At 40.6% G+C, this 27,185-nt stretch overlaps 1 protein-coding gene across 15 annotated transcripts in view; it reads right to left on the bottom strand.

The window, feature by feature from the left end:
- The window catches only part of CALD1 (caldesmon 1), a 270,316-nt gene that overhangs the window by 13,609 nt on the left and 229,522 nt on the right, over nt 1-27,185 (bottom strand). For 11 of the 15 annotated variants that reach the window (XM_073009362.1, XM_037991081.2, XM_073009360.1 and 8 more), the window contains 6 exons: nt 25,372-25,774; nt 17,513-17,658; nt 11,078-11,339; nt 8,337-8,477; nt 269-312; nt 95-176 (listed from right to left, as the gene is read on the bottom strand). In XM_073009362.1, the coding sequence (XP_072865463.1) occupies nt 95-176; nt 269-312; nt 8,337-8,477; nt 11,078-11,339; nt 17,513-17,658; nt 25,372-25,774 (1,078 nt within the window). Of the gene's footprint in view, nt 1-94; nt 177-268; nt 313-8,336; nt 8,478-11,077; nt 11,340-17,512; nt 17,659-22,980; nt 23,059-24,684; nt 25,775-27,185 lie in introns of all 15 variants that reach the window. The other 4 variants (XM_073009364.1, XM_037991084.2, XM_037991085.2 and 1 more) reach the window with 2 other exon arrangements.

Below are 27,185 nucleotides of genomic sequence, written 5' to 3'. Positions count from 1 at the left end.
GACTTGATTATTGTCCTAAGTGTTTTTATGATCTTCTATGTAGTCAGAATCCATTTCTGTTCAGCGGGATCATAACGCTGAGGACAATGCTCACCTCAATTGCACTGGTATACTGCTCCAGTCTGCTGTCAATCTTGGAGACTACTGCTGCTTGATGGGTTGATTTGACACCACTGCTAAAAAAGTAAACACATATAAAAATATGAGAGTGAATCTTCCCATACATATGCTAGCTGATTAGTTCAACTGAACCATCAACCATATTTACCTTTTCTGCACAGACTTATTCAAAAATTCTGCTCGCTCTTCTATCTAGGAATTGCAAAAGAAAATAAACCCAATTAATATTTCAAGCTTATAAGCAGTGTTTCTCAGCCCAGGCCAATATCATCCCTGAACCTGTTAAATAAACACACCAAAGAGCATATAAGGGTATTTGAGTTACTGTGCATAGATCTGCTAGAAAGCAAAACTACATATAAGGTATTTGGTAGTGAGATTGGGGGAATGAAGGTAGGATTGATACAGGATAGAGAAAATGTGTAAAAAAAAAAAAAAATCAAGTTTTCAAGGCAAAATAAAGACTAGACAGAAATGGAATAAAAAATGCCTCTAAAACCATATAATCAGTGACAAAATAATTGAATTTTAAGACTAACATAATTGGCTGGGCACTGAGACTCACACCTATAATCCTAGCACTTTGAGAGGTCGAGGCAGGCAAATAACACTTGAGGTCAGGAGTTCAACACCAGCCTGGTCAACAAGGGGAAACCCTATCTCTACTAAAAAATACTAAAATTAACTGGATGTGGTGGCACGTGCCTGTAGCCCCAGCTACTTGGGAGGCTGAGATGGGAGAATTGCTTGAACCTGGGAGGGAGAGATTGCAGTGAGCCAAGACTGTGCCACTGTACTCCAGCCTGGGTGACAGAACGAGCATCTGTCTCAAAACAAACAAACAAACAAACAAAACAACAACAAACTTAAATAATTTTTCCAAAAATACACACCATTACCCTTTAGGATGTATTTACTAGAGACATACCATGCTATTTGAGTTAACAAAATTTTCCCACAATGTTTTAACTATGTATTTGGTATGTAACAGGATTGAATAACTAGGAAATGTGAACTAGTCCCTTATTGCTTAACCTGATTTCCTAACTTGACAAGGGTCAATGATCAAGCCTATTGTTGAACTTCATTAGCCGTGGAACGTACAAGATGGGATGCAGGTAGAATGAGGATGGGGCACAGCTCATCTGTAATGGCTGAGGCTTCCCATGAAGCCCCTCTTAGCCCAAGTGTGAAATTAGGAAATAAGCCCAGAGAAACAGGGGTGGACATAGAAAAAAATCAGCAGTTCAGTAGTCTTTGATTAATTCTTTTTTTTTTTTTTTTTTTTTTTTAAAGCTAGGAACTTTTTGCTACAACTGAAGCTGCTAAATCAAACATTATATGTTACTGAAACTGTATCACTTAAATTTAGATGGTGGCCATAAGCAAATATTTGTTGAATCCATGCCACAGCCAACTCCAGACTAGAAATATCCTCTGCCACCCATGACTTATCAATACCATGAGCAAATACCTTCTTTGCTCATGACTGCATGTGCCAAAGCACAGGCATGCTGAAAAGTTCCATTTTGTTCCCTGTTCAGGACAGCCAAGAAATCTACTAGATTATCGTTGCCCTAGGCTAGTATGTTTCAGTGGCCCCTTGTCTTAGTGAGTCTCGGTTAATGTGAGAAATTACCATAGACTGGATGATTTAAAACAACAAGCATTTCTCACAGTTCCGGAGACTGGGAAGTCTAAGATTAGGTTGCCAGCATGGTTGGGGTCTGCTGAGAGCTCTCTTCATGGTTTGCAGATGGCCACCTTCCTGCTGTGTCCTCATATAGCACAGAATAGAAAGGGAGCAAGTAAGGTTCTGTGTCTCTTCTTAAAAGGGCACTAATCCCATTAAGGGGGCCTCCACCCTCATGACCTAATTGTTTTCCAAAAGTCCCACCTCCTAATACCATCATATTGAAGGTTAGGATTTCAACATATGAATTTTGAGGGGACACACAATTCTCCAAGATGTGAGGGGTTCTTTCTGACCCAGACTGGTCTGGGATTCATGAGCAATTAATAAGTATCACAGAGTTTTTCTTTTGAAAACATGCTTCCTCTCTAATATCAGTTGAATAGCACTTTTATAGATATTAGTAAGAGCATTTCATTCTTCCTGATGATTTCCTACAAAGATAAAAGCAAACTCTTACTTAAAAACCTTTATGCAAAAAAGTACTATAAGTAGTGCTGAGTTTATGGGATATATAAAAAATCTATAAAGTAACTCTTATTTTTCTGATTTTAATTATAAACTTAGAATTATATTTCTGTAGAAAAAATTCTCAGGTGAGTAAGGTGAAATAGTTTAGAACCATGCAATGCACTGGCACTTTTAATAAATATTACCCATCCATCCATCCGTCCGTCCATCCATCCATCCATCCATCCATCCATCCATCCACCCACCCATCCTATTTTTATCCCTGATAGCCTGTCAGCCAATTAGCCAATAAATTATGTACCTTCTATATAAAATTGAATACTAATAAATAAAATAGTGCTATTGATCAAATTGTGTCCCCCTAAAATGCATATGTTGAGGCCCTAACCCCCGATGTGATTGTACTTGGAAATGGGGCCTCTAAGGAAGTAATTAAGGTTAAATGAGATCACAGCAGTGGAACTCTGATCCTACAGGATTATTATCACTACAAGAAGAGACACTAGAGAGTGCACCCGCTCTCCTTCCACCATGTGAAGACACAGTAAGAAGGCAGCCATCTGCAAGCCATGAAGAGGGCTCTCATCAGAAACTGAATCTGCTCGCACCTTGATCTTGGACTTCCAGCCTCCAGGACTGTGAGAAATACATTTCTATTGTTTAATACATCCAGTCTATGGTATTTTGTTATGGCAACCTGAGTAAACTAAGATAGACAAGGTCTTATTCTTTTTTTTTTTCAGACAGAGTCTCGCTCTGTTGCCAGGCTGGAGTGCAGTGGTAGAATCTCGGCTCATTGCAACCTCTGCCTCCTGGGTTCAAGTGATTCTTCTGCCTCAGCCTCGAGTAGCTGGGACTACAGATGCGTGATACCACGCCCAGCTAATTTTTGGTCACCATCTTGGCCAGGATGGTCTCGATCTCTTCATCTTGTGATCTGCCCACCTCGGCTTCCCAAAGTGCTGGGATTACAGGCGTGAACCACTGTGCCCGGCTGACAAGGTCTTATTCTTTAAGGAACACAGAATTTAGTAGGGAAGACTAATACAGTATATAAAATAAAATATTTAAAAATTAACAGCAGGTACAATATTAAAGAAAAAAATGCTGTGTGTATAAGAGAAGTAACTATCTGGGGGAGTTGGAGAAGGCTTTTCAGTAGTGTTGATATTTCAGCTGAGATTAGTAGTTTCTGGTTTACACATTTCAGAAATGGATTTATGAAAGTGAGGAAGGAAGTGCATGGCTTAGCCAGGAAAGGGCATTTCTGGCAAAGCAAGCACATGTACAAAGATTTGGAGAGCCATAAGGCATGCAGCGTGGTGAGACTGAAGGATAAAGAAAAATTCAGTGTGGTGGGAGGACAGAGGCACCGCAGAAGGGGATAGCGGAGGTGAGAATTGTTCTTTGTCCCACCTGCAGCATCTTTATGACTCAAGGATCATCTTTCTAACCTTAGCCCTGGCATTTATTCAAATCACCGAGGTTCTCAGATTCCTACTCCTCCTTTTGCTTCTATCATAGCTAACATAGCTTGACTTCATCATCGCATTCCACACATTTTGTCAGGATGCACTGTTGGTTTACTGATGCACTCCTGTTAGAAAATATCCTAACTTAGTGGCTCTATGTAATTTAACAATTTGTACTGAATTTGTATATTAAATGTTCTGTTTAAGTTTAATGAGGGAAATTGGTTCTTCTGAAGACCAAGAGGTGGCAGTATTGTCTCGATAAAACTCAAATAAAAGCACACTATTTGTTTTAGAAAACTGGTGCTCTCATTACTCCACACCCTGCCCCCAACCAATGAAAGTAATAGAAATAAAAAAATCTTTGAATTGAATTTACTTAAAATCTATTCTTTATTACATATGAAAATCACTCACTGCTAACATAATTTAATGATGAAAAACCAGGTACAGACTTTCCCAAACAAGGAATAGAAATCATGAGATATTTTTTAAAAAAATACTAGTTGACAGTATTTTGATATCAAATAGCAAATATTTTTCCTCCCATTGGTATTCTACAATGCTAACTTGTAACCGCTTATAAAAGCTGCAGGGCCAAGGGCATTAATAGCTATCCCAATTAAGTTGTAGAACATGAAATTGAACTTGAAAATCAGAGTCACAGCAGGTTCTTCAAGGCACATATATGGAGGGAAGCATAGACTGTCTGCCCCTGAATATGTGTCTCTCTTATGTAGAAATTTAAAATATTCTGGACCTTTTTTATACATCTACTTTAATCAACTGCAGACAGATGCCTCTCCACCAGAGGGAGTAGCTAAATGGCTTCCTGGGGGGCACTAGATGAAATGGGAAGTCAGCATTTGGTTGAGGGAAAGACCAGAGAAATAAGTAAGTTGAGAAATTTGGTAGAGAGGAAATAATTAAAGAGGTGGGAAGGGTGGGTTATAGTTTCTCCTGAAAAAAAAAAAAAACCACAGTAGAATTTAGAAGTCTAAATGACTACTATTTTCTTCATGTTACCAAGACTGTTCAAGGAAGGCTTGAGCGGGATTTTAAAGAAGGTAGAAAGAGACAGCATGGTTTTCTTCTTCTTTCTTCTTCTTGGTTTTTGGAGATGGAGTTTTGCGTTTGTTGCCCACGCTGGAGTACAATGGCCTGATCTCGACTCACTGCAACCTCTGCCTCTCAGGTTCAAGCAGGTCTTCTGCCTCAGTCTCTCAAGTAGCTGGGATTACAGGCATGCGCCACTGCGCCCAGCTAATTTTGTATTTTTAGTAGAGACAGGGTTTCTCCATGTTGGTCAGGCTGGTCTCGAACTCCTGACCTCAGGTGATCCACCTGCCTTGACCTTCCAAAGTGCTGGGATTACAGGCGTGAGCCACCTCGCCCGGCCGACTGCATGGTTTTCTTTGACTACTGTTGAGCCAGGAACAGAAGACCTAGACTGGGAATGGGTTGAACTCTGAGAGCTGTACAGAGATAGCCTGAGCCCAGGGAGGTTTTGTTTTCTAGAGCAGGGGGTCTGCAAGCCATGGCCCATGTGCAGCCTGTGTTTTCCACACACAGCCACCAACTTGAAATGTTTTTTTTTTTTTTTTTTTTTTTGAGATGGAGTCTCGCTCTGTTGCCCAGACTGGAGTGCAGTGGTGTGATCTCAGTCACTGCAACCTCTGCCTCCCAGATTCAAGTGATTCTCCTGTCTCAGCCTCCTGAGTAGCTGGAATTATAGGCACCTGCCACTTTGCCTAGCTAATTTTGTATTTTTAGTAGAGATGGGGTTTCTCCATGTTGACCAGGCTGGTTTCAAACTCCTGACCTCAGGTAATACACCTGCCTCGGACTCCCAACATGCTGATATTACAGGTGTGAGCCACCGCACCTGGCCTTGAGAATGGTTTTCACATTGTTAAATGGTTAAAAAAAATCAAAAGAAGAAGAATATTTCATGACATTAGAAAATCACAATAAAATTACATAAAATTCAAATTTCAGTGTTTATAAATAAAGCTTGCCTACTCCACAAGGCCTTTCTCTACTCATTTTGCTCTGCTCTGAGATCAGCATTTGGTCACCTTAGTACTTCTTGAATTGTTTCTTTGAGGCAGTCATTAGTGCCATCAGGGCAGCCACCTTGCTTTGTTCTTTCCCTCATAGGACATAGCATGCATTAAGTATTTCATAAATAATCAGATACTAAATGTATAATCCCTCTGTGGCTTAGTTTCAATTTTCCCTGAAGCAGATCTTGAGACAAGGGTTCGAGTACAAATAATTTGTTTGGGAGGTATCAGAAATATGACTGGGACCCAGACCATCATAAAGACTAAGTAAGCCAGGCACGGTGGCTCACACCTGTAATCCAAGCACTTTGGGAGGCCAAGGTGGGCAGATAATGAGGTCAGGAGTTCGAGACCAGCCTGGCCAATATGGTGAAACCCCCATCTCTACTAAAAATACAAAAATTAGCCGGATGTGGTGGCATGCACCTGTACTCCCAGCTACTTGAGAGGCTGAGACAGAAGAATTGCTTGAACCTGGGAGGTGAAAGTTGCAGTGAGCCAAGATCGTGCCACTGCACTCCAGCCTGGGCTACAGGGTGAGACTCCATCTCAAAAAAAAAAAAGACTAAGCGAAGTTATTTGGGGATTTAAAAATTCTTATTTTCATGTGGAACAAGTAATAACTGTAAAATGTAAGCAGCTTTTGGTCATTTTGGTGTGCCACTTGATATAACCTTATACATATGTACATAATTAACCATCCAGACCTCGCTATGATTCCTTTTTTGTTTTTTTAGAGACAGGGTCTCATTCTTTTGCATAGACTGGAGTGCAGTGGCACTATCTCGGCTCACTGTAACCTCTGCCTCCCAAGTTCAAGTGGTTCTCCTGCCTCAGCCTCCCAAATAGCTGGGATTACAGGTGTGCACCACCATGCCTAGCTAATTTTTGTGTTTTTAGTAGAGATGGGGTTTCACCAGGTTGGCCAGGATGGTCTAGAACTCCTGATCTCAGGTGATCCACCTGCCTCAGCCTCCCAAAGTGCTGGGATCACAGGTGTGAGCCACTGTGCCTGGCCAGACCTGGGTATAATTCTATCATGGCTTTGCCCATTGTTGATGCTTTATAACCTAGCTAGGTTGATGGAAAATGAAATGTTAAAGGTTCCAATCTCTGAAGATTCATTCATTTATTCATCATTTAACAAATTTTTATTAAGTATCTTCAATATGATGTAAAGCACTGTGCTAGATGCTCAATAATGTTAATCCTCAAAGAAATCGCCACTGGCAATAATGGTGGACTGATTATAAATCAAAGATGCCACTTTCTTGAGTCCACTGTGTTTTCCCTACATCTCAACTATTCTATCATCTACCTGACTCAGCTGATTCCTGCTCCTTCTCTGTTGTCTTGGCAGCACTCCGTTTTACATCAAATAGGAGCTGTCTTCCATGAAGGCTGTCATAGGACCAAAGCCATCCTGGAAAAGAACCCTCTCCAAGTCACATTTCACCTCCTCCCATAATAATTGCTTTAAAATTTGCACCTGTATCGTTTCCAGCTGGCTTTTAATCATGACAAAGAAGAAATGAACAGCTAGCATGAAAAGCAGCTTAAACTTTTAAAATATACTTTCCCATTTTATAAATTTTAAATGTTTCTATTCTCAGTTGCTCAAAGGAATGAGGCACATGGAGAATATGGATCAGTAAAATTCAGAGATAATCACCGAATGTCATTTTAATGTATGCCAAAGCATCTAATAAATAACAGATTAAAAATTTCACTACTGTCTCTCCTTTCCATATGTTGTAAACAAAGAGAAGCTGTGAAACAGCTGAAAGGAGGTGCTATGGTCCAACATTTATATGTTGAAACTGAATCCTTGATGTGTTGGTACCAAGAGGCAAGACCTTTGGTTGGTAACTGGGTAATGAGGGTGGGGCCCCTGTGAATGGGACTAGTGCCCTTATAGAAGAGGCCTAAAGGAGCCTGTTTTTTCCCCTTCTCCTTCCACCATGTGAAGACACAGGGAGAAGGTGCTGTCTTTGAAGAACAGGCCCTCACTAGACACCACATCTGCTGGACTTCCCAGCCTCCAGAACTGTGAGTGATAAATTTTGAGACAGAGTCTTGCTCTGTTGCCCAGGCTGGAGTGTAGTGGTATGATCTCGGCTCACTGCAACCTCCACCTCCTGGGTTCAAGTGATTCTCCTGCCTAAGCCTTCCAAGTAGCTGGGATCATTATAGGTGCGTGCCACCACGTCCGGCTAATTTTTGAATGTTTTGGTGGAGGTGGGGTTTCACCATGTTGGCCAGGCTGGTCTCGAACTCCTGACCTCAGGTGATCTGCCCACATTGGCCCCCCAAAGTGCTAGGATTACAGGCATGAGCCACCGCACCTGGCCCCAGTCTAAAGTATTTTGTTATAGCAGCCTGAACAGATTAACATGGAAGGATAGCAAAAAGATAAATGAAGCAAAGGCCCTGAATAATCAATAACTAAACAAGGGGCTAAAATCCAGTTTCTATCATATTCTAATAGAAGTTTTCTGGGGGAAAAAAAAATACCTTGAGAGATGAACCTTTAGGAGTGAAACACTTGAATGGTTTCTTGTCATCTGACAAGCCATCTTCTGGCATCTTCTGGCGTTTCTCAGCAGCTTCTGCTCTTCGCCTTTCAATTTCTTCCTTTAGCCTCCTCTTCTCTTCCTAAGAGAGAAAGAACAAATAACGAGGCATCAGTTCCAGCTTCACAGCCAAAGGGAAGAGTGCTGTAGGAGAGAGAGCACAGTCAGGAGAAGCAGCAGACTCAGGCCGCAGGCTGGACACTCCCCTTCTAGGTGGTCACCAGAGGTTTAGCCTGAGAGCTGGAGTCGAGCTGCCTGTATTTGCATTCTGGTGGTGCTACTTTCCAATGGCCTGACCTTGGCCATGTTATTTATCTGCTCTGTGGCTCAGTTTCTTCATCTGTAAAACAGGGATAACAATAGTACTCATTTTATAGGGCTTTTGTGAGGACTCAGTGAGAAAGCACATGTAAAATGCTTAGACCAAGCTTGTCCAACCCACAGCCCAGGGGCCACGATGCCCAGGATGGCTTTGAATGTGGCCCAACGAATTCGTAAACTTTCTCAAAACATTATGAGACATCTTTGTTTTTTGTTTTGTTTTGTTTTGTTTTTTCAGCTCATCAGCAATCATTAGTATTAGTGTATTTTATGTGTTGCCCAAGGCAATTCTTCTTCCAATGTGACCCAGGGAAGCCAAAAGAGCGGACACCCCTGGCTTAGACTAACACTCATTATGGTGATTTCCCATAGGGCGACACATAATCACCACTGTCCTGTGGGTCATTAACAAGGACCTCACACTTCTGTATATGTAAAAGGAATATGAATATTCCTTCTACCTACATCCTAGGAGAGTTGTGTTGTGAAGACAAATAAATAACTTATGTGAAAAGCTATCTAAATCTGTGGTACTATATTTGCCAGATGGTACAAGAGGTGATTTTATGGGTGCTCCCCACTGCAGGTGAATCTATAATTTGAGATGGTCTGACAAACCTGAAATACTGTAGACACTGCACCATAGTGGTGCAAACGTAAATGTTTACAGACTGTCCCATTAACCCCTCTGTGTCTTCATTCCTAGTCGAGAATACTCTGTCTTCTCTATCAGGCAAACAATTCAGGGCTCTGATCAAGTTGCACAACTTGATTTTCTGAGAGATTTATGCAGTCTTTGGTAGTTCTTAAACTGTGAGATCATTATCACTGCGTGTTCTCAAGCAGAGACTAGATGTTCTTCTGTTAGAGGATGCCGTAGAAGGATCCTGTGTTTCGTAGTTTAGCCCAAATAATCTCCTAGGTTCAATCCAGTTCCAAGACTTCACGATTTCCCTTCAGCCTTTCCTGATACTCTCCTCCTCTGAATAATAATCATAATAACAATGATGGCAATAATGATATCTACCGATTTTTGAGTGCCTAGAATGTGCTAGGCACTGGGAGCACAATGATCTATTAAATTATCAGAAGAATTCCTGCAAAGTGGATATTATTTCACAGATAAGGAAAAGACACAGAGTAGTCCAGATTTCCCAAGGCCCCAGCTTGTTAGTGGCAGAGTTAGAAGACTGGGTGTGTTCCGAGATTGCACCACTGCACTCCAGCCTGGGTGACAGAGCCAGACTCCGTCTTAAAAAAAAAAAAAAAAAGCCTGGGTGTGTTTAACTCCAAAACTCTATCATCCTGATTACTTCCCAACCAAAGGTACTTGGCTCATTGAAAGTTGGAGTTAAAAGAGACCTCAAAATAATGTATCCAAATTTTCCATACAGTTCCGGAAAATTTTGCATAGGATCCATGTCAAAATGCCATTGAAAGTTTTTTTTTTTCCTTTCATATTTTGAATGATGGAAGGTCGCTATTTCAAAAGCTCTAGGCTCTGAGTTGGAAAAGCAGGGTCTCCATACTGATTCTACCATTTATTAGTCAAAAATCTTCAAATAAGTCACTCAAACTATTTGATTCCTGGTTTCTTTGCCCATAAAATGAGAACAACATACCTCAGAATGAAAGGAAAGAATGCACTTTGTAACCTGTAGTACTGTAAGTTGTAGTTGGTTACACATTATTTCATATGCTAAGCCAAAATGTTCCTCCTTGTAACTTTATCTGCTGTTTTTAGCTCTGTCTTAAAAGATGAAACAAATTCATCTGTTTATAATGATGGGGTTCCTCCTGCATGTCAGGCACGGTATGGGGTCCTGGGTACACAGTAATGAACAATGCAGATACTGTCCCTGCCTATTTACATTCTAATGTACTTACTTGCTCATTAAAAAAAAAAAAAAAAAAAAAAAAAAATTAAAAAAAATCTTCTCTATAAAAACTCTCCAACTATTAGAAAAGAAGTATCTCATAACTTCATTCTGGTAACTAATTTGCAGACCTTTCATCCTTCTCAGCTTTCTAACTTTTCCCTTTTGAGAGGAAGTAAAGGGTAATGGGTTAACACAAGGGAGACCTCAGGAAAATTACAAAACAAAGAAACAAACAAACAAAAACAAACCTCTCTGTGCCTCAGTTTTCTCATCTGTAAAATGGGGATAAGTACCCACGTCAGCGAGTTCTTAGAAGCAGTGGACAAATTAATATGTCTACAAGTTTTAGAACCGTAACTAGCACATGTTAAGTTTATTATTCTTAAAAAATATTTTTGAGAGCCCATGCTCAAAAGAGCAGCCGCATGGCACCAGGGAATTTTCTCGTGCAACGTTCTCAGAGGGCTAGCGCCCACCTTACCTCCTCTCTGAGTTTTCGATCGGCTTCCTCCTGCTTCCTCCTCTGCTCTTCCTCCTCCAGGACCTTCCTTCTCTCTTCCCTCTTTTTCTTGAGTTCCTCTAGCTCCAAAGCCGCCTCCTGCTGCTTCTGTTTGAGCTTCTCAAACTCTTCGCTCTCGGTCTCCCCGCGACGACGACGAAGCTCCTCCAGCCTTTTGCCGGCTTCCACCTGGGGGGCGCCTTCAGCCTCCTTGGTGTCCACACTGGCCCTCCCTCCAGGGCGGCTGTGGTTTGGGGGCAATGGAAAGGGGTTTACATGCTTTTGCCTGTAGTCTCCCTGGAGGAAGGGGAGGTCGGTCTGCGGCTTTTGCATCCCAGACCAAATCCCCACTGCCTCTCATTAGCCCAAGGGGTAGGCTGGGGAAGGGGTCTGCCTGGAATCAGAGTCTGAATGGGAGCCTCTGCTCTGCCACTTGCGCTTGGTTTCCTCAGCTGTAAAATGGGACAAATATGCACTGCAAAATGGGATTGTAAAGTTGTGCAGCTGCTATGGAAACAGTATAGAGGTTCCTCAAAAAATCAACAAGAGAACTACCACGTGATCTAGCAGTCCCACTTCTGATACACATCTAGAAGAATGGAAAGCAGGGTCTTGAAGAGATATTTGTATACCCGTGTTCATAGCAGCACTATTTACAAAGACCAAGAGATTGATGCAACCCAAGTGTCCATCATGGCAGGAGTGGATAAATAAAAGGTGGGCCAGCCATTCCATGGAATATTATTCAGACTTAAAAAGGAAGGAGATCTTGTTACCTATTATGACATGGATAAATCTTGAAGATACTATGCTAAGTGAAATAAGCCAGTCACAGAAATCATACAAATACTGTGTGAGTCCATGTATATGAGGGATCTAAAGTAGTCAAGTTCATAGAGACAGAAATAGAACTGTAGTTACCAGAGGCAGAGCGTGGGTGGTGGTAGGAAATAGAGTTGTTGTTTAATGGGTGTCGTCTTTCAGTCTTGCAAGATGAAAAGAGTTTTGGAGATCTATATGCCTGACACTACTTAACTGTACATTTAAAAATGCTTAAGATGGTAAATTTTAGGTTATGTTTGTTTTTACCACAGTTTTAAAAAAAGATACATGCTACAACATGGAAAAATGGGGCAAATACTATTTATTCTATTTACCTCTGCGAGTTGCATGGGATTATGTATTATATCAATATGATAGATATCATACTGATATACTATGATTTATATATCATCTACAGTATAAATATTAGTTGTTATTAGAAAGGAAGGCATGTAGTGCAAAACGTTACTTGTGAATGAGTTCAAAAGTCTCCTAGTGGCCTTACTAGTCCTTTCCCATAAGTTACTGGTTAACTTGGGTCTGCCTGGAGTAATGGATCAGGAGGGAAGACACAAAGGTTCGGGCACTGCAAATGGGAAAAAGTGGCTGAACTAAGCAGAGGCATTGAAGTAAATCCATCTATCCACAACTTTGTCTTGAGCTTGACTCTAGCAGCTGATCTCTGGCAGATGAAATTACCCATTGCCTCTTGATTAAGAGCTAAACACAGTGATTTATGTCTATTCTTACAGAGCTGCTCCAGGAAAGTCCTTCATGACTGCATTAACCTATGGCTGCAATTTGTCTATTTTCTATGCTCTTTGACTCCAACACAACTGGAATACTCCTTATACAGACTTAAAATTATGAAATTAGCTTGGTATGAAGTGGTTATTACTTACATGTCATTCTTTATGCTTTCTAAACCCTTTTCATATCCACTACTTCATTTAACAGTCACAATAACTGGGAAGATGTCAGGTTAGGTTTATTATCCCCACCTTACAAACAAGGAAATCACAGGTAAGAGAGAGAATAATATACTCAGACTTTTGGTAGCTAGAAAGCAGTTGAGCCATGATCAGATTCTAATGCTTATCTATTAGTTGTACTCTTCTTGTCACTATAATTATACCTGAAATTAAATACGTTTTGTTATGAAACAATGAATAAACTGAAATAGAACATGTTAGCCTATCTCTCCACCTCTCACCTCAAACCTTCAGGATAAGAGTCTCAGAGAAACCTTTCCAAACTCTGTCTCTAGAGTTTCTACAGTCTAGGTCTAGCTACCTTCCATGCCTGAGCAGAAGCAATGCTTCATCAGATAGAACAGCCTATAAAACAGAAAGAAAATGGGTACTTTTTTATATAAATAAGAATTAAAATTGAAATTATGTTGAATTTTATTTTGTGATTAAGGAGATACACAGGGACTTCATTGCAGAACTGGGAACATGTTAAGACTTAAGACAGAATGCTATCCGAAGAGTCCTTATGGTAAAATTTTATTTCAGAACTGGTATTTTTAGTATTTTACACATCTATAAGAGGATGGAGACATATCATTAGCACCTACTGTGACCCCTGAGTTTCTTTAATAAATTTGCTATATGATACAGTTAGAACACTGATAATTTTAAAACATGTTGATACTCAAAGTAGGACTTCGGTGGAATACAGCATTTTCACTAACACGGAATTCACCTAAGTTGGATTTGCCTGGGGCTTCACTAAGCAGAATTTAGTGGCTTAATTTAGGCTTAAAGGCCCTTGTTGTAAGTAGTCTTTAAGAGGCAGAGATACAGCTTTGCCATTTAAATACTTATTAGCAAGTAGTAAGGTCATTCTTAACTAGATGTGAACGTAGATATCCTATTCCTGACATTTTTGTCTAAGGAACAAAAGAATTACCACACCCTAATATCATGTACTACATTTAAAGAATGGCACAGTATTTCTAGCTGTGGAACAAGAGAAAGAATAAAACAAGAAATGGTCTCAAGAAATACACTGTGCAATATTGATTTTATAATATATATGTATATTATATATCATGCTTTTTAAACACTGAAGTAGTTCTGAATATACTGTGTCCTCCAGAATAATAATTTTCAAGCTGCAGACCGGAAAGTCAATTTAGTAGTTTGTAATCAACATTAAAAAAAAAAAGAAACAGAAAATATCGGAGTGCACTGCATAGAGCAAAAGAAACTACCATTTCTTGACACACTTGTTTCAGTTATGAAAACATATACAGGCGTGTACTGGGTCATTATGTAAAATTTATTTCTTACTAAGGGCTTAGGTTAAAAAATTTAGAACTAACTTTGGGAGGCCGAGACGGGCGGATCGCGAGGTCAGGAGATCGAGACCATCCTGGCTAACACGGTGAAACCCCGTCTCTACTAAAAAAAAAAATGCAAAAAACTAGCCGGGCGTGGTGGCGGGCGCCTGTAGTCCCAGCTACTCGGGAGGCTGAGGCAGGAGAAAGGCATAAACCCGGGAGGCGGAGCTTGCAGTGAGCTGAGATCCGGCCACTGCACTCCAGCCTGGGCGACAGAGCGAGACTCCGTCTCAAAAAAAAAAAATATTTAGAACTATTGGCCTAGGCTCTTGTCGGTTACAAGTAACTTTTATTTTGAACTCAAACAAGGTTAAAGGGTCCCTCAAAACCTTGTCATCAAAGGCTCTTTCAGGCTCTTCTAGGTTCACAGGCCTGTGACTTCTCTCTCAGTCAATTTAGGGTCTTTCCTTTCAAAAATGAGTTTGTTCTCTCTTTGTGTTCATCATATTACTGTACAGGAACTGAACCGGCAAAACACATGCCTATGGAAACATCTATGGATTCCACTAGGTGTCGCTCAGTCTTCATTTTGGACAATCAATATGTCCGTCATTAAGGACTGGCTGAATAAGTAATAATACATCCATCCAGTGGAATCTAGTATCATTAATTATAGGCTTATATTTATTGGCATAGAAAGCAAGCTATGATACATTCTTATGCACAGTGCAAGAATCAATGTAAAATTGTAAGTATACTCACACACATGTATATACTACATATAAATATACACACGTGTGCATTTATCTTGAATAGTATACGCATAGATAAATATCTGGAAAAAGTGTTACTGGTGGTTATCTTTGGGTGGTGAGTGCTTATTTTTATTCTTCTATTTTCTGAGCGTTTTTATAATGAGTACTTTTTTTCTATAATTGGGAAAAAACCTTTTAATTCCCACCTTCAAAAATAAAAAATCAAAAAACCCTTCATTTTGCACTTTCTATAAAACCCTTGGTAATAATTTGCATCGCTGTATCCTGCTTATTGAATTGAGATTTTTATGTCATGTTTTAGAGAAAACAAGTGAGTTACAAGAAAACGCAAATATCAAAGGGAACAGTAATTAAATCAAACATAAGCAGCTATGCTCAAAACAAGAGCAACAGTTTTGTTCACACCACCTCTGCCTATGTGCACGACCTCAGCATTAGGGTACCACTTAAGGTGGAAATCTCTTCCATAAAGTTCTTTCTCCCGCGCCGTCCTTGGCTTCTTTAGGTGTAAGTCAAGATGAGTATTAGGCCTTTGACCATTGAGAACACAGCTTGTTTTCAGTTAAGCTGGTGCGTACCAAACTTATCTAAATAGAGGCTGATACTCTCTTCCTCTCTTCTCATTTTATATGTATATGGAGCAAAACTGTACTTCTCTGCTTCAGTCAGCATGAACTTCTAATTGAAACTAAAACTCACATATGTTGGTGGCTAAACAAAAATAAATAATATGGTAGCAGCTTGTTCCTAGGTATTTTTTTTTCCTGTCCAAAATAGAAAAATTAAGGCCAGAGTCACATGTAAGGGTTCTTAGCACTTAACTTGTCACCATCCATTGTGACTATTCCTCCCTTCAAATTACCCAGCTTTTTGGATTTCTACACAATAGGCATGTTAATTATTAACTTGAGCTTTGACTGAAGCTTGTTGGCAAGTATGCTAATTGTTAAACAGTACTGACAGATTTTTTCAATGTTATTTCTCTTAACAAAAAACTTACACCTTAAAGAACCTTATGCTTACAAGACGTATTTTAAACTATTAATTAAAAAATTATAATATTAGGTAATATTCATTGAATACTTTTCATGAACCTAACACTATTCTAGGGCATTAAAACATTAAACTACAGGCACTTCAGCAAGTTTTAGACTCAACTTACCAACCTGAATCAACTTGCTTTGTAGATTTTCTATGGATGTTCAATAAACTTAATTTTCACATCTATTCTCTTGGCAATCCCAAGTAATATCTATAGATTCTACCTTTCTTACACCTTCATCATTTTATTTAGATCTTTTACGTACACCTTTTCTTCTGCATGCTTTAGGTTCTCCTTTGGATAAACATGAGTAGGTTTCTACTCAAATTTATGTATAGAAAAATTGTTTTGGGGCAACTGTATTTATCCACCTTAGCCTCTTGGATGAGATTGAAATGTCTATCACTAGTAGCTCCGCCTGCTTTTGAATATTACAAAGGCTTTGGTGTGAGGAGCATGTCAAATTTCTCCCTCATACCTGCTTGATGACTTTCTTGTTTGAAGTGTTCAGAAAAACAGGGTCTCTAGGCAAGGCTGCAGCCAAGGAACAAGCCCAGGGAAATCCACATTGCAGGAACCCAAGACTCTTCTCCAGCACATCTGGCACAGCAACCAGTGACGTAACAGAGGTTGGAATTCGGCTCCAGTGGTTGGAGGGAGTGTTTTGTGGGGAAGGAGCACAGGAATCACGTAGCCAGCCCAGTGTCTGCACCTCAAGTTCTTCTACAAAACTGGTAGAGAGCTCTCAGGATTTGACTGTATTTAGAAATGATGATTTACCTGCATATGCTGGTCTCATCTGTCTGATAATCAGTTGCCCAGATTTTCAATTTGATGGGGCAGGGGGTTATGTTGAGGGGAAAGCTCAAGCTATACAAGAGAGTTTTTCCAAACTGTATAAAATAGAGCAGTCTGTCCATACCCTCTCACTCCCTCTTAGAGACTTCCAATGCAAATGAGCATGAAGGGCTCTCAAAGTCATGTGGTTAAGAAATCTGATGAATTTAGCTTAATTCAATGTTTCCCAAGTATTTCACCACAAAACAATCTTAGTCTTACACAGTATTTATTTACAACCTTTAGAAAATGCATTCTTGAAAATGGTACTGAGAAAGGTCTCTTAGGAAGGTGGTCAGACCATATAGAGATTCATTGAATGATATGAATCCCAGTCATAATGTTTTCTAATACACTCATCTCACAAAAGGTCAGTGAACAAAAACATGGATGCCAAGCATGATCTGCCTTTCAAAATAATGGGAAAAGCAGACTAAGCCCTGTCTGAGCGGTGACTGCTGGTCTTCTGTTAGTGATATGAGAACTGGACCTGCTGACTGAGTATCTCTAAGACAATGGCTAATGACCTCACAACAAAAGCATGCTGCCTGTTTAGCACGTTTCTGTCTGGAAGCACAGGATGGGAAGACTGACATTTTAAAATTTTTTTTGCATGTGAACACAGTTACTATTAACTAGTTGCTACTTCTTACCTGAAAGTATTCTCAGTATGTTTAAGTTTATGGGTCATGAATTCTCCATTCTGCGACTTAACTTCTGTAAATCCCTTCTTTCGATCCATGAAGCTCTTAACTTCTTCTTTGGGTTCTTTGTCCTTTTTAATCTTTTCATCTTTGATCTAACCAACAGTACATATCAGGAAGAAACAGAACAAGAAAAATCTTATTAGGTTTTGGTTGGTGTCATCAAATAAGACCCAAAATTGTTAGGAAGGCAGAAAACTCAGAAAGAAACCACTCAGATGTGGTAGAGTTGGAATCAGGTGAAATTCTTAGAGAATGAGCTATGGTCCTTTAGCCTGTGAACAAACACCTTTACCACATTTTTAAGAAGGTAAGATCATCCCTGATCTCACTGGGGTTTTTATTTTCAAGAGCAGTGGTAGTACTATTGTTTGGAAACCATTACGTTGTGGGAACTTCATGTAAAAGTAGGTGTTTGCAGTTCCCACTGGGAAGAGCAATTATTAGGGTGGCTTTGATGGAAGAATGACCACGTTGCTTAGACAGGTTTCTTCCTGGATGGAGAGAGAATCTGTGAGAAAGACACAAATGTGAAAGGAAGAAAAGGAAACCTTCCAGTTTAGCTAGATCTGCCAGGCCAATTCTGGCAAAGACCAGTATGTTAATCAACTGAGTAAATTATGTCCCAAGGACGGGACACTTACTAACCCTATCTTTAGCAGGAGGATCCAAAGATATGTGGGGTCTGTGAGAACATGTCTATAGTCATCTAAACCATTAAAATTAGAATGGAATAGGTTTACCTTGATTTCCATTGTCAATAAAAATTTAGTTCTCTGGAAGTAGTTTTGTGGTTGTGGTGGGAGACATAGGAAGATGATATATGGAGGGCAGGTGTTAGCTTTCATATTTTGTGTTTCTTACAGTAAATGAGACAGATTGTTTAAAAGTAAAATGAATTTACACAGCTTTTTTGGGGGAGGGGGTAAAGGAATTCAAATTACTTCACTTGTATCATCTCATCCATTCTTAAAAGATGCGTGTGAAAACAGGTGAGGTGCATTCACAATGGTTCTTTTCAAGACAGTTACAAAGCACGAGCATTCTAAAGAAACCCACAGAGGAAGGGTAGGCCATAAGAACTCAGGACTTTAGGTGCTGTGGCCTAGGAGGTTCTATCCTAACCTGATCACTCACCTCTTCTCACCATTCTTCAGATGTCCTGTGAAGATTTACTCCTAAAGTGCATTTTTTTTTTTTGTTTGTTAGAGACAGAGTCTTGCTCTGTTGCCCAGGCTGGAGTGCAGTGGTGCGATCTCGGCTCACTGCAACCTCCGCCTCCCGGGTTCAAGGGATTCTCCCGCGTCGCATCATGAGTAGCTGGGATTACAGGCATGCAACACCACACCCAGCTAATTTTTGTACTTTTTAGCAGAGAACGGGTTTCACCATGTTGGCCAGGCTGGTCTCAAACTCCTGACCTCAAGTGATCAACCCGTCTCGGCCTCCCAAAGTGCTGGGATTACAGGTGTGAGGCACCGCACTTGGCCTAAAGTGCATGTTTTACAAAGCAGAGCACAGTTTTTTGCTCTTTATTGATACGTTTTAAGTAATTTGTCTTCTTTGGGTATTATCTGATTAATTACTAGGGATTCACTACTATGCTGTCCTAGTTAGTTAAGACTTCAATCTTTCACCATGGGGTATATACCTAGGATGTCCCTTGGACACGCTGAAAATGGGGGCTGTACTTTGCCATTCTCTCCAAGAGCTTTGTCTGTAAATCAAGAAACCTGACTTTTGGCTCCAGTGCTGACAACAAAGTAGTTGTGTTACTTAGACAAATCACCTGACTGCTCTGGGATGCTGGTACCACAAACGTGAAAAAATGTGGTTGGACCAGAGGATTCCTTCTGAATTTTTCATCCTGTCATTTCCCTCTTGGCTCCTCATGGGTCATGAGAGGCTACAGAAAAAAGGAACAAGCTCATAGCTTGAATGACAGCTTCACTGTGGCTCCCTGATGGCTATCCTTCCCCAAGAATACATCAGTATTCATTGGACAGGAAGGAGGAAACAAAATATATTCTCATTTTGGCCTACCATTGTTAGACTTAGCCCCAAAACCCAGACACTGGAGTTTATGTTCTGGTTAAGAATCATCTGTGGCTCCAAATGTGAGGGAAACCCATTTTAGGGATAACCATGAAACAAATTCTGAGCAGGAGCTCACGGTCTGTGGAGCACTATGCATGGAGACATTCCCTTTTAACTCGTTTCTCCTATGTTGCAGTCAGAAAAATTTCCATTCTCCCCAAATGTATTATATCTGATTTACTGGTCCCAAAAGTGTTTAAAGGAGATTTGTAAGACGATATATGTCTAACACAAAAAAAATTCCCCTGTTTTTCAAGCTCTGCCTTTATTGGCAAAGGCTGCAGTGGATGGCAGGCTTATATTCTTTATGGAAAACCTTAGAAACATTGTCAGTGTAATAATGATGATTTGAGTTCAACTGAAAATTATTTTCTCTTTCTGGGAAATGAATACATAAAGTAATTTCATAGAGCCTTTACATTTTTTTTTAGATGTTATGGCAGATTTAACCAAACTCATGGGATTCTGAGCCCCCTGGGAAAGGCATTAGATCTTATAGGTCAGAATGTTACCATGGAGAACATCTGTGCTGAAGGATTACTAGGTAGCCGCGTATCCTAAAAGAGTTTGTGTGCCTCATACACAGATAACATTAGCATACTCAAAAGAAAGGCTCTGGCCAAATGTGATCATTTGGGTTTTGGAAATCTAGATACTTGGGATATCCAGTGGAATAACACATGGGGATGAGGTGGGGGATGGGAATTCAAGTGACAGGCCCCTGTGCCAGAGAGACACTCAGAAAGTCAAGTGAGCAAGGACTGAGATGTGTCTCGAGCATATTTTGCATTATTTGGTTCCAGAATAGCAACAAGAGCTGGGTGTAGCTACTGTTTCCTCAGGCTGGGTGTAACGTGCTTTTGTTAGCTTCAGAAGCCCCAAATCCTTTCCTGGGTTCAATTTCTATAACATGGACGTCTTCTAGACTCCTCACTACTGAAAGTTTGGTTCACGGACAACATGGACCTCATGGAATCAGATTCTGCATTTAAGACTCCCAGGTGATTTGCATGCGCACTAATATTTGGGAAGGGTTAATCCGCATGACACAAACATCACTTTCAATACCTCAGGAGCAGCTCTGCTAGAAACTGTTCTCCTGTTAGAAGCCAGAAAAGAAATAAAATAGCTCCTGCATGAAGAACTAAAAAGAGACTTTCTATAATTGGAGAAGAGAGAAAAAAAGCTAAATTAAGTTTCAATGTTGGTGATCGTCTGCAACTCATTGCCACAGTTAAACTGCAGTGGAGAAAGACGGGTTTTATTTTGTGTGTTTTTTAAGACATTGGAGTGATTTCTGGAAATGTTTTCTCTAAGAAGGCTCACGTGATGTTTGTGTTTACTTGTGGTTGCCCTATCCTATGCTGCATAAATCCTTGAAAGGAAAGGTTTTAGTTAGTTGCTTTCTTTTTTTTTTGAACAAAAAGGAAAAAAAAATAGGAAGAGGTTGTTTAAAATGGCTGAATCATGTAAACATGATTTAAAGCTGTCTACATAAAGGAACAACACAACTAGCTGGAAAGGGGAAAACCTAGTCTTTCGACCAGCAGGTTATGTACACAATGTTAAAAAAGGAACATAGATTGGATTTGTTTTCTTTCTTTTTCTTTTTTTTTAACCAGTTTGAGTAGCTTATCTGGCCTTGTGTCAAAAACAGGCCAAATGTTTTGGAACTGGCTGGAATGTGCTGAGGGGCAACTGGGGAAAAGGGCAGGGCTCAGTCATTCCTGGGAGTATCTGATTGACACCAAGGATGCTGTTGAACTGGGGCCTTATCTGAAAAGAGACAAAAGGATCATCCGAGTGGCAACTGATGGGCCCTTCTAGTTCTCAGACACTCTACGTAGGTACAGAAAGCTTTGGTCAGTAAAAACAAATCCCATTTTAGTGAACTGAATGAAATTTTAAATACAGACTCCAGTGTTTTCTACAGCCTCCCTTCCCCCACGTGTTTAATTACTGAGTCATCATTTCATGCCCACTTCTTTCTTCTATAAAGACATTCACCAAGAAACACTACAAGAACCCATGTGGGACATATTTCTGAGTTTAGTTCTGAGGTAACTTTCATTTTTCTTTTTTGTAAATGAATTTGTAGGCATTTGGTCACCAAATGAAAAGTGTTTCCCAACATGTTCAGTGAATGATTTCCTTGACTGCCTCATGAGAGCTAAATGCAGTTTTCCTGTTATTAGCATTTACACTTTCTCCTTCCTTTATATGGCCTGTGCTCATATTCAATTTTCAATTCCAAACCACCGCAACTTCTGTTAGAAACAGAGGAACATACATCTTAACAGAAATGTAATATGTAACGTGAACTGGGGGTTTTCATTTTTCACGTGAAATTGACAAAACATATTTAAGAAAATAATCCACTCCCTATTTAATCTGGTCACCTGTTTTCTAAATATGGATTTCTGTTTAAGATTTTTAGCTTTCTTAATAGATGCCATGATAGGCACAGAAATGTAGCAACAGTCCATGTGGGTTGGAGCTTGTTGGCCACAAATCACTTCACCAATCTCTTGGTGAAGAACTTCGGGTCTTCCTACTTCTAATAATTCAGTTTCACCACATTCTAGTAAATATTGTGAACTTATTCGAAATAGTCACAATTTTTAAGATTATTTGGGGCAAACACAGCACCAGAGTTGAAATGCAATCAGGTGTTCTGATGTGGTGTTCTGACTACTGTCAAATCCCGTGCCATTCTATCTGTAGAGCTCCTTGTTCACTTACCTACAGTCAAACACCCTGGCACCCGCTCCTGTGTGTGCCTCAGAAATGCAATGCAGAACATTTGGTCAAACTTTTCTTTTGAAAACCAAATATCATCTTCAGTTCATCAAATTTTCTACTGAGATGTATATGGGTGTTTTTCCTTTGAAAAGTTAAAGCATTAATCAAGGCCAGTTGGAAATATTTCATGATTGAAATGAAAGTAGAATGGCTCAAGGAAAAAAAATTAGCATTCAGAAGACTAGAAAGCAGGATAAATTGATTCCAGCAGTGTTTTTCAAGTCTTTTTGATGGTGTCCCACAGAAAAAAAGACAATTTACATGACAATGCAATACTTACTACCTACAGTGCCCTATGATGCTTTCTATCCATTTCATTTTTAAAAAAATGCTGACTGATACATTTAATTAATTTTGAGACACTCTAAGCTGATCTTACTATTTAATGGATTGTGAGTCATGGCTTGAAATACACTGGATATAGGGTTACAATTTTGAGATCATCAGACCTGAGATATCTTGGAACACTGACTGCTTTTTCTGTTGCTTTACGATCATTACTTCTCAATCATATTTACCTCCTCTTTTTTGAAGGTAGGCTTGTCTTCTTGGAGCTTTTCCCTTTTAGCTTGCACTTTAGCTCCCTTCTCTTCTCCCTTTTTATTTTCAAGAATGGTAAGGTCATACAAGTAAAAGAAGCCCTTTCTAGTTTACAAGAGTGACAGGGTGCTCAGATCGCTTTGCACGTGCTGCATGGGATGGCTTCTCTTCTGCCGTCTCAGTGCTCACAGCACATTGGTTCTAAACAGCAAGGTGGGCTATTTTCTTCCCACCCCAACATCTTCTCGTGTGCCTGCCATTGCGCTTACTGAAATCTAGCATGATGTGGCACTCCTCGTGTGTTTACAAACCTCGTGTGTGGTTTGGTGCACTTTGCTCATGATCTCAATTATAGCTTTGTTCATGAGCCTCTTACACAGAAGCAGGAGTTAAAGACACCTTCAGTGCAATGCAGGCTTAGTGACAGAGAATTTGCTCTGGAAAGGTGAATGTGAAAGCATCTCCTTTTTTCTTTTTTTAGGGGTGGTGGTGGTGTGGTGGTGGTGGTGATTAGGTACAGTGCTTTTAATGCAGCCTTGCAGACAGAAAAAAATCTTTCTCAAAGCTTACAAACATTTCCCCCCTGCTATTTCCACCCTTCCTCAGGCCACAAGAATTTGTGTCACCCAGATAATAAAGAAGCATGTATGCTCTTAATTACCAGTCAGTTATACATTGATATTACCCTAAATTAATGGCTTTCTGCAAGTCTACATTAAGCTGAGGTCTACATGTTGGCAAATCAGGGTTTTGACTTTTTTTTAAGGAAAGGTTCCAACCAGTTCCTTTCCCCTCTTTATTACCAGTTAATTTCCAGGTATTTGTTTTTGCCTTCTTTTTTTCTTTCTTTCTTTCTTTTTTTTGTTGTTTTTGTTGTTGAGATGGAGTCTCGCCCTGTTGCCCAGGCTGGGGTGCAGTGGCACAACCTTGGCTCACTGCAACCTCTGCCTCCTGGTTTCAAGTGATTCTCCTGCCTCAGCCTCCTGAGTAGCTGGGATTACAGGCACATGCTGCCACACCCAGCTAATTTTGTATTTTTAGTAGAGACAGGGTTGCACCATGTTGGCCAAGATGGTCTTGATCTCCTGACCTCATGATCCGCCCTCCTCGGCCTCCCAAAGTGCTGGGATTACAGGCGTGAGCCACCGCGCCCAGCCTGTTTTTGCCTTCTTAAGATGAAATGTCTGACCATTATTATTCATGTCTATTTCCCACCCCAGCTCTTATCATTTTTTTAATTCAACATCAAACCCATGAGTGAGGTAAGGAGTTAAGGGCCTCTTGCCTCATGTAGACCTATGGATAGAGGAAAGATAATTAAAAGAATGAGTTTAGATGCAGGTGCAGAATCAGAAGCCAACACACCACCACCACATTTATCATCTTTGGATTAATTCGGTTTTTTTGGTATTCATAACAATCAAGCACAGAGCAATCAATTTCTCTCTGTCTTCTGGACAGCCAAATTTACTGGCTGTCCCAGTAAAGTTGGTTGATTGAATATTCAGCCATCAATCAATTGCCGCATGCTTGTGTATTGCTATGGCCTGAAAAAATGAACAGCTTGCCAAATGATCAAGCATGTGAGCTATATGCATGTGGCCTCAGTCCCAAATCAGATGTGCATTACATTTCTCACAAGTCACAGGCATCACACATTTGGTACAAAATGTTTACTGTACCTGTTTCTTTAGGACAGCTGTCTGAAGTTTATCTTCTTGCGCTTTCTTTTCATTTACCCATTTCCCTTCTATTTTCTGTTCTACCTTTTCCCCTTTTATCTTTGTCTCTTGCATGGCACGTTTTTTCTCTTCTAGCTGCTTGTTACGTTTCTGCTCTTCTATCTTAGCCTTCTCTTCCTCCTCTGCCCTGGCCCTTTGCCTCTCCTCTGCTGCCCTTTTCTCTTCCTCCTTTATCCTCTGCCTCTCCTCTGCTGCTCTTTTCTCTTCCTCTTTTATCCTCTGCCTCTCCTCTGCTGCCCTTTTCTCTTCCTCCTTTATCCTCTGCCTCTCCTCTGCTGCCCTTTTCTCTTCCTCCCTCATCCTTTCCCTCTCCTCTGCCTCTCTCCTTTCTCTTTCTTGGGCAGCTGCTTTTTCTTCTGCTTCAATTCTTGCTCGTTCATCTGCTATCTTTTTGTCTTGCTCGGCTTTAATTCTTTCTCTTTCTTCCGCTTCCAACCTTACCCTCTCTGCCTCAGCTCTTTCCTTGTCTTCCTCTTCCATCTTTTCATGATGGGGAATCTCATCTGAACCTTGTTCCCTCTCCTCCTCTTGTTTAGGCTCTTCAGAACTGATTTGCCCATTTTTTAATGACATTACCACTGTTTCCTCCTGGCTTTCAGTTGTTTTCTCTTCCACCATCACCTCTACCTGATTTTCTCCAATGCTCCCTCGCTTTGGCTTCTCTTCTTCCTCCTCCTCCTTTTCCTTGTCTTCTTTCTTGTTTTCTTCAGTATCCCTCCAATCATTCTTCTGGTAGGACTTGGTGACTGTTTCTGTTTCCTCTATCTCGTATCTTTCTTGGCGACTTTCACGTTTTTCTTCCTTCTCGGCAGTTTCGTTTTCTGCTGTGTCATTTTGCATTCTTTTGCTTGGGAGCGACAGACTTGCATCTGTTACTGTTGGGTCAAACTCCTTCTGCCGCTCCAGAGCCTCTTGAAGGCGTTTTTGGCGTCTTTCCTCTCGCCGAGCCAGGCGCTCCAGGAACGCGGCCTCATCATCCCCTTCCACTTGAGTGTTTGTGGTGGTTGTCTTGGCCTCCTCGTCAGGCACACTGTACAACAGAAAGAACAACACCAAAGACAGCTTGCTCATTCATCAGTCAGCGGCATTCATACAGCCTGTGCCACCCAGGACTACAGCAGATGCCAGTAGTGCCAAGCCTGCCCATGTCCCCAGTACGTTACCATTTTAGTACATGCCTGCCTGGCTTTCAGCTGACAGCATGTGCAAGCCTTTCTCTGGGACTGGAGTCTACTCCCCATGCCAGAAGTGCTTTAGGTATTAATGTCCCCTGGGAGCAGTTTTCAAACAAAAATTGATGAGCCTTAGTGTTTAGATACCTCAGCACCCCTCACTTTTTGAGTTGGAAAACTCCGAGGTGTGTGTTCCACACTGGACCTCAGAGTTTCCCCGTGGAGTGAAGCTCCAGATACCCAGTGGTGATGTGCTTGGTCATGCAACCTTTATTTGGTGGCCTTCCCTTTTCTGTCTCACCTTCCCACACCCCCACCAGCGTTTCCTAGCATCACCTTACAAATAAATGACTTGTAGTCAAATCTTTGTTTCTGGACTTGCTACTTGGGGAATTCAAACTTAAGGATCAAACTGAAATAATAAGTGAATTCCTTCGATGTCATGTAGTATTCTCACCTGTAACCAAGTCATCTAGAATTCCTGATCTGGATTGAAGGCTCCCAAGGTACTTTGAGAGGAAGAAAATGTACATTACAGTGTTGAGATTCCACACTCATGCCAATGACCCCCGTGGAAGAGACATCTAAGTGTCCCTTACAATTCCTGCTCCTCCTTCCATAGTCGGGGGGAGTGATCACCACTCAAGGATTAAATTTGCACCATCTCCTTTCTTTGCGCCTAGGCGGGGCCAGGTGACCAATAACTGCCAATGAAATGTAAACAAAGTACCCAACCAAGGCAATGAACAAACAGAGGTGCACTCCCTGTCTTCTCCATCTCTGTCTGTTGGTAGATCAGTAAGCGCCAAGCCCTAGGGATTGAGAACCACAAGAGAAAAGAAGACAGGTGGCTGGTTCCACCAACTAGACGGAAATATGCTTAATGGTAAGTGTTACTGCACTAAACTTACAATTTGGAGGTACTAATCTTTATAGCAGCCAGCATTACCCTAACTAATGTATACACAATCTACTTCTTTGTCAAGACTTCCATGAATAAAGGGTTTCTTGTCCATCTTTTCTACAGTGGAAAAAGGGCAGTTAAATTTGACATTTATTTTTAAAAGGAAAAAAAATCTCCAGAAGTTAAACTGCTGTCCATCACCTCCCTCACTATTGCAGGATGCTGGACACTGTCCAAGCCAGGGTGTTGGTTTCTACTTGCAGGAAACAACCAGTCATGTGACACCAGAACTGTGACCAGAGTTGGAAGAATTTGTCTTTCAATGTTTAGAAACTCCATCAAATTTCATAGTTCAGACCAAACTT

This window comes from Chlorocebus sabaeus, chromosome 21 (assembly GCF_047675955.1).
Source record: "Chlorocebus sabaeus isolate Y175 chromosome 21, mChlSab1.0.hap1, whole genome shotgun sequence".
Classification (NCBI taxonomy): domain Eukaryota; kingdom Metazoa; phylum Chordata; class Mammalia; order Primates; family Cercopithecidae; genus Chlorocebus; species Chlorocebus sabaeus.
Note: the sequence above shows the minus strand (reverse complement) of the source record. Positions and strands in the feature narration are given on the sequence as shown.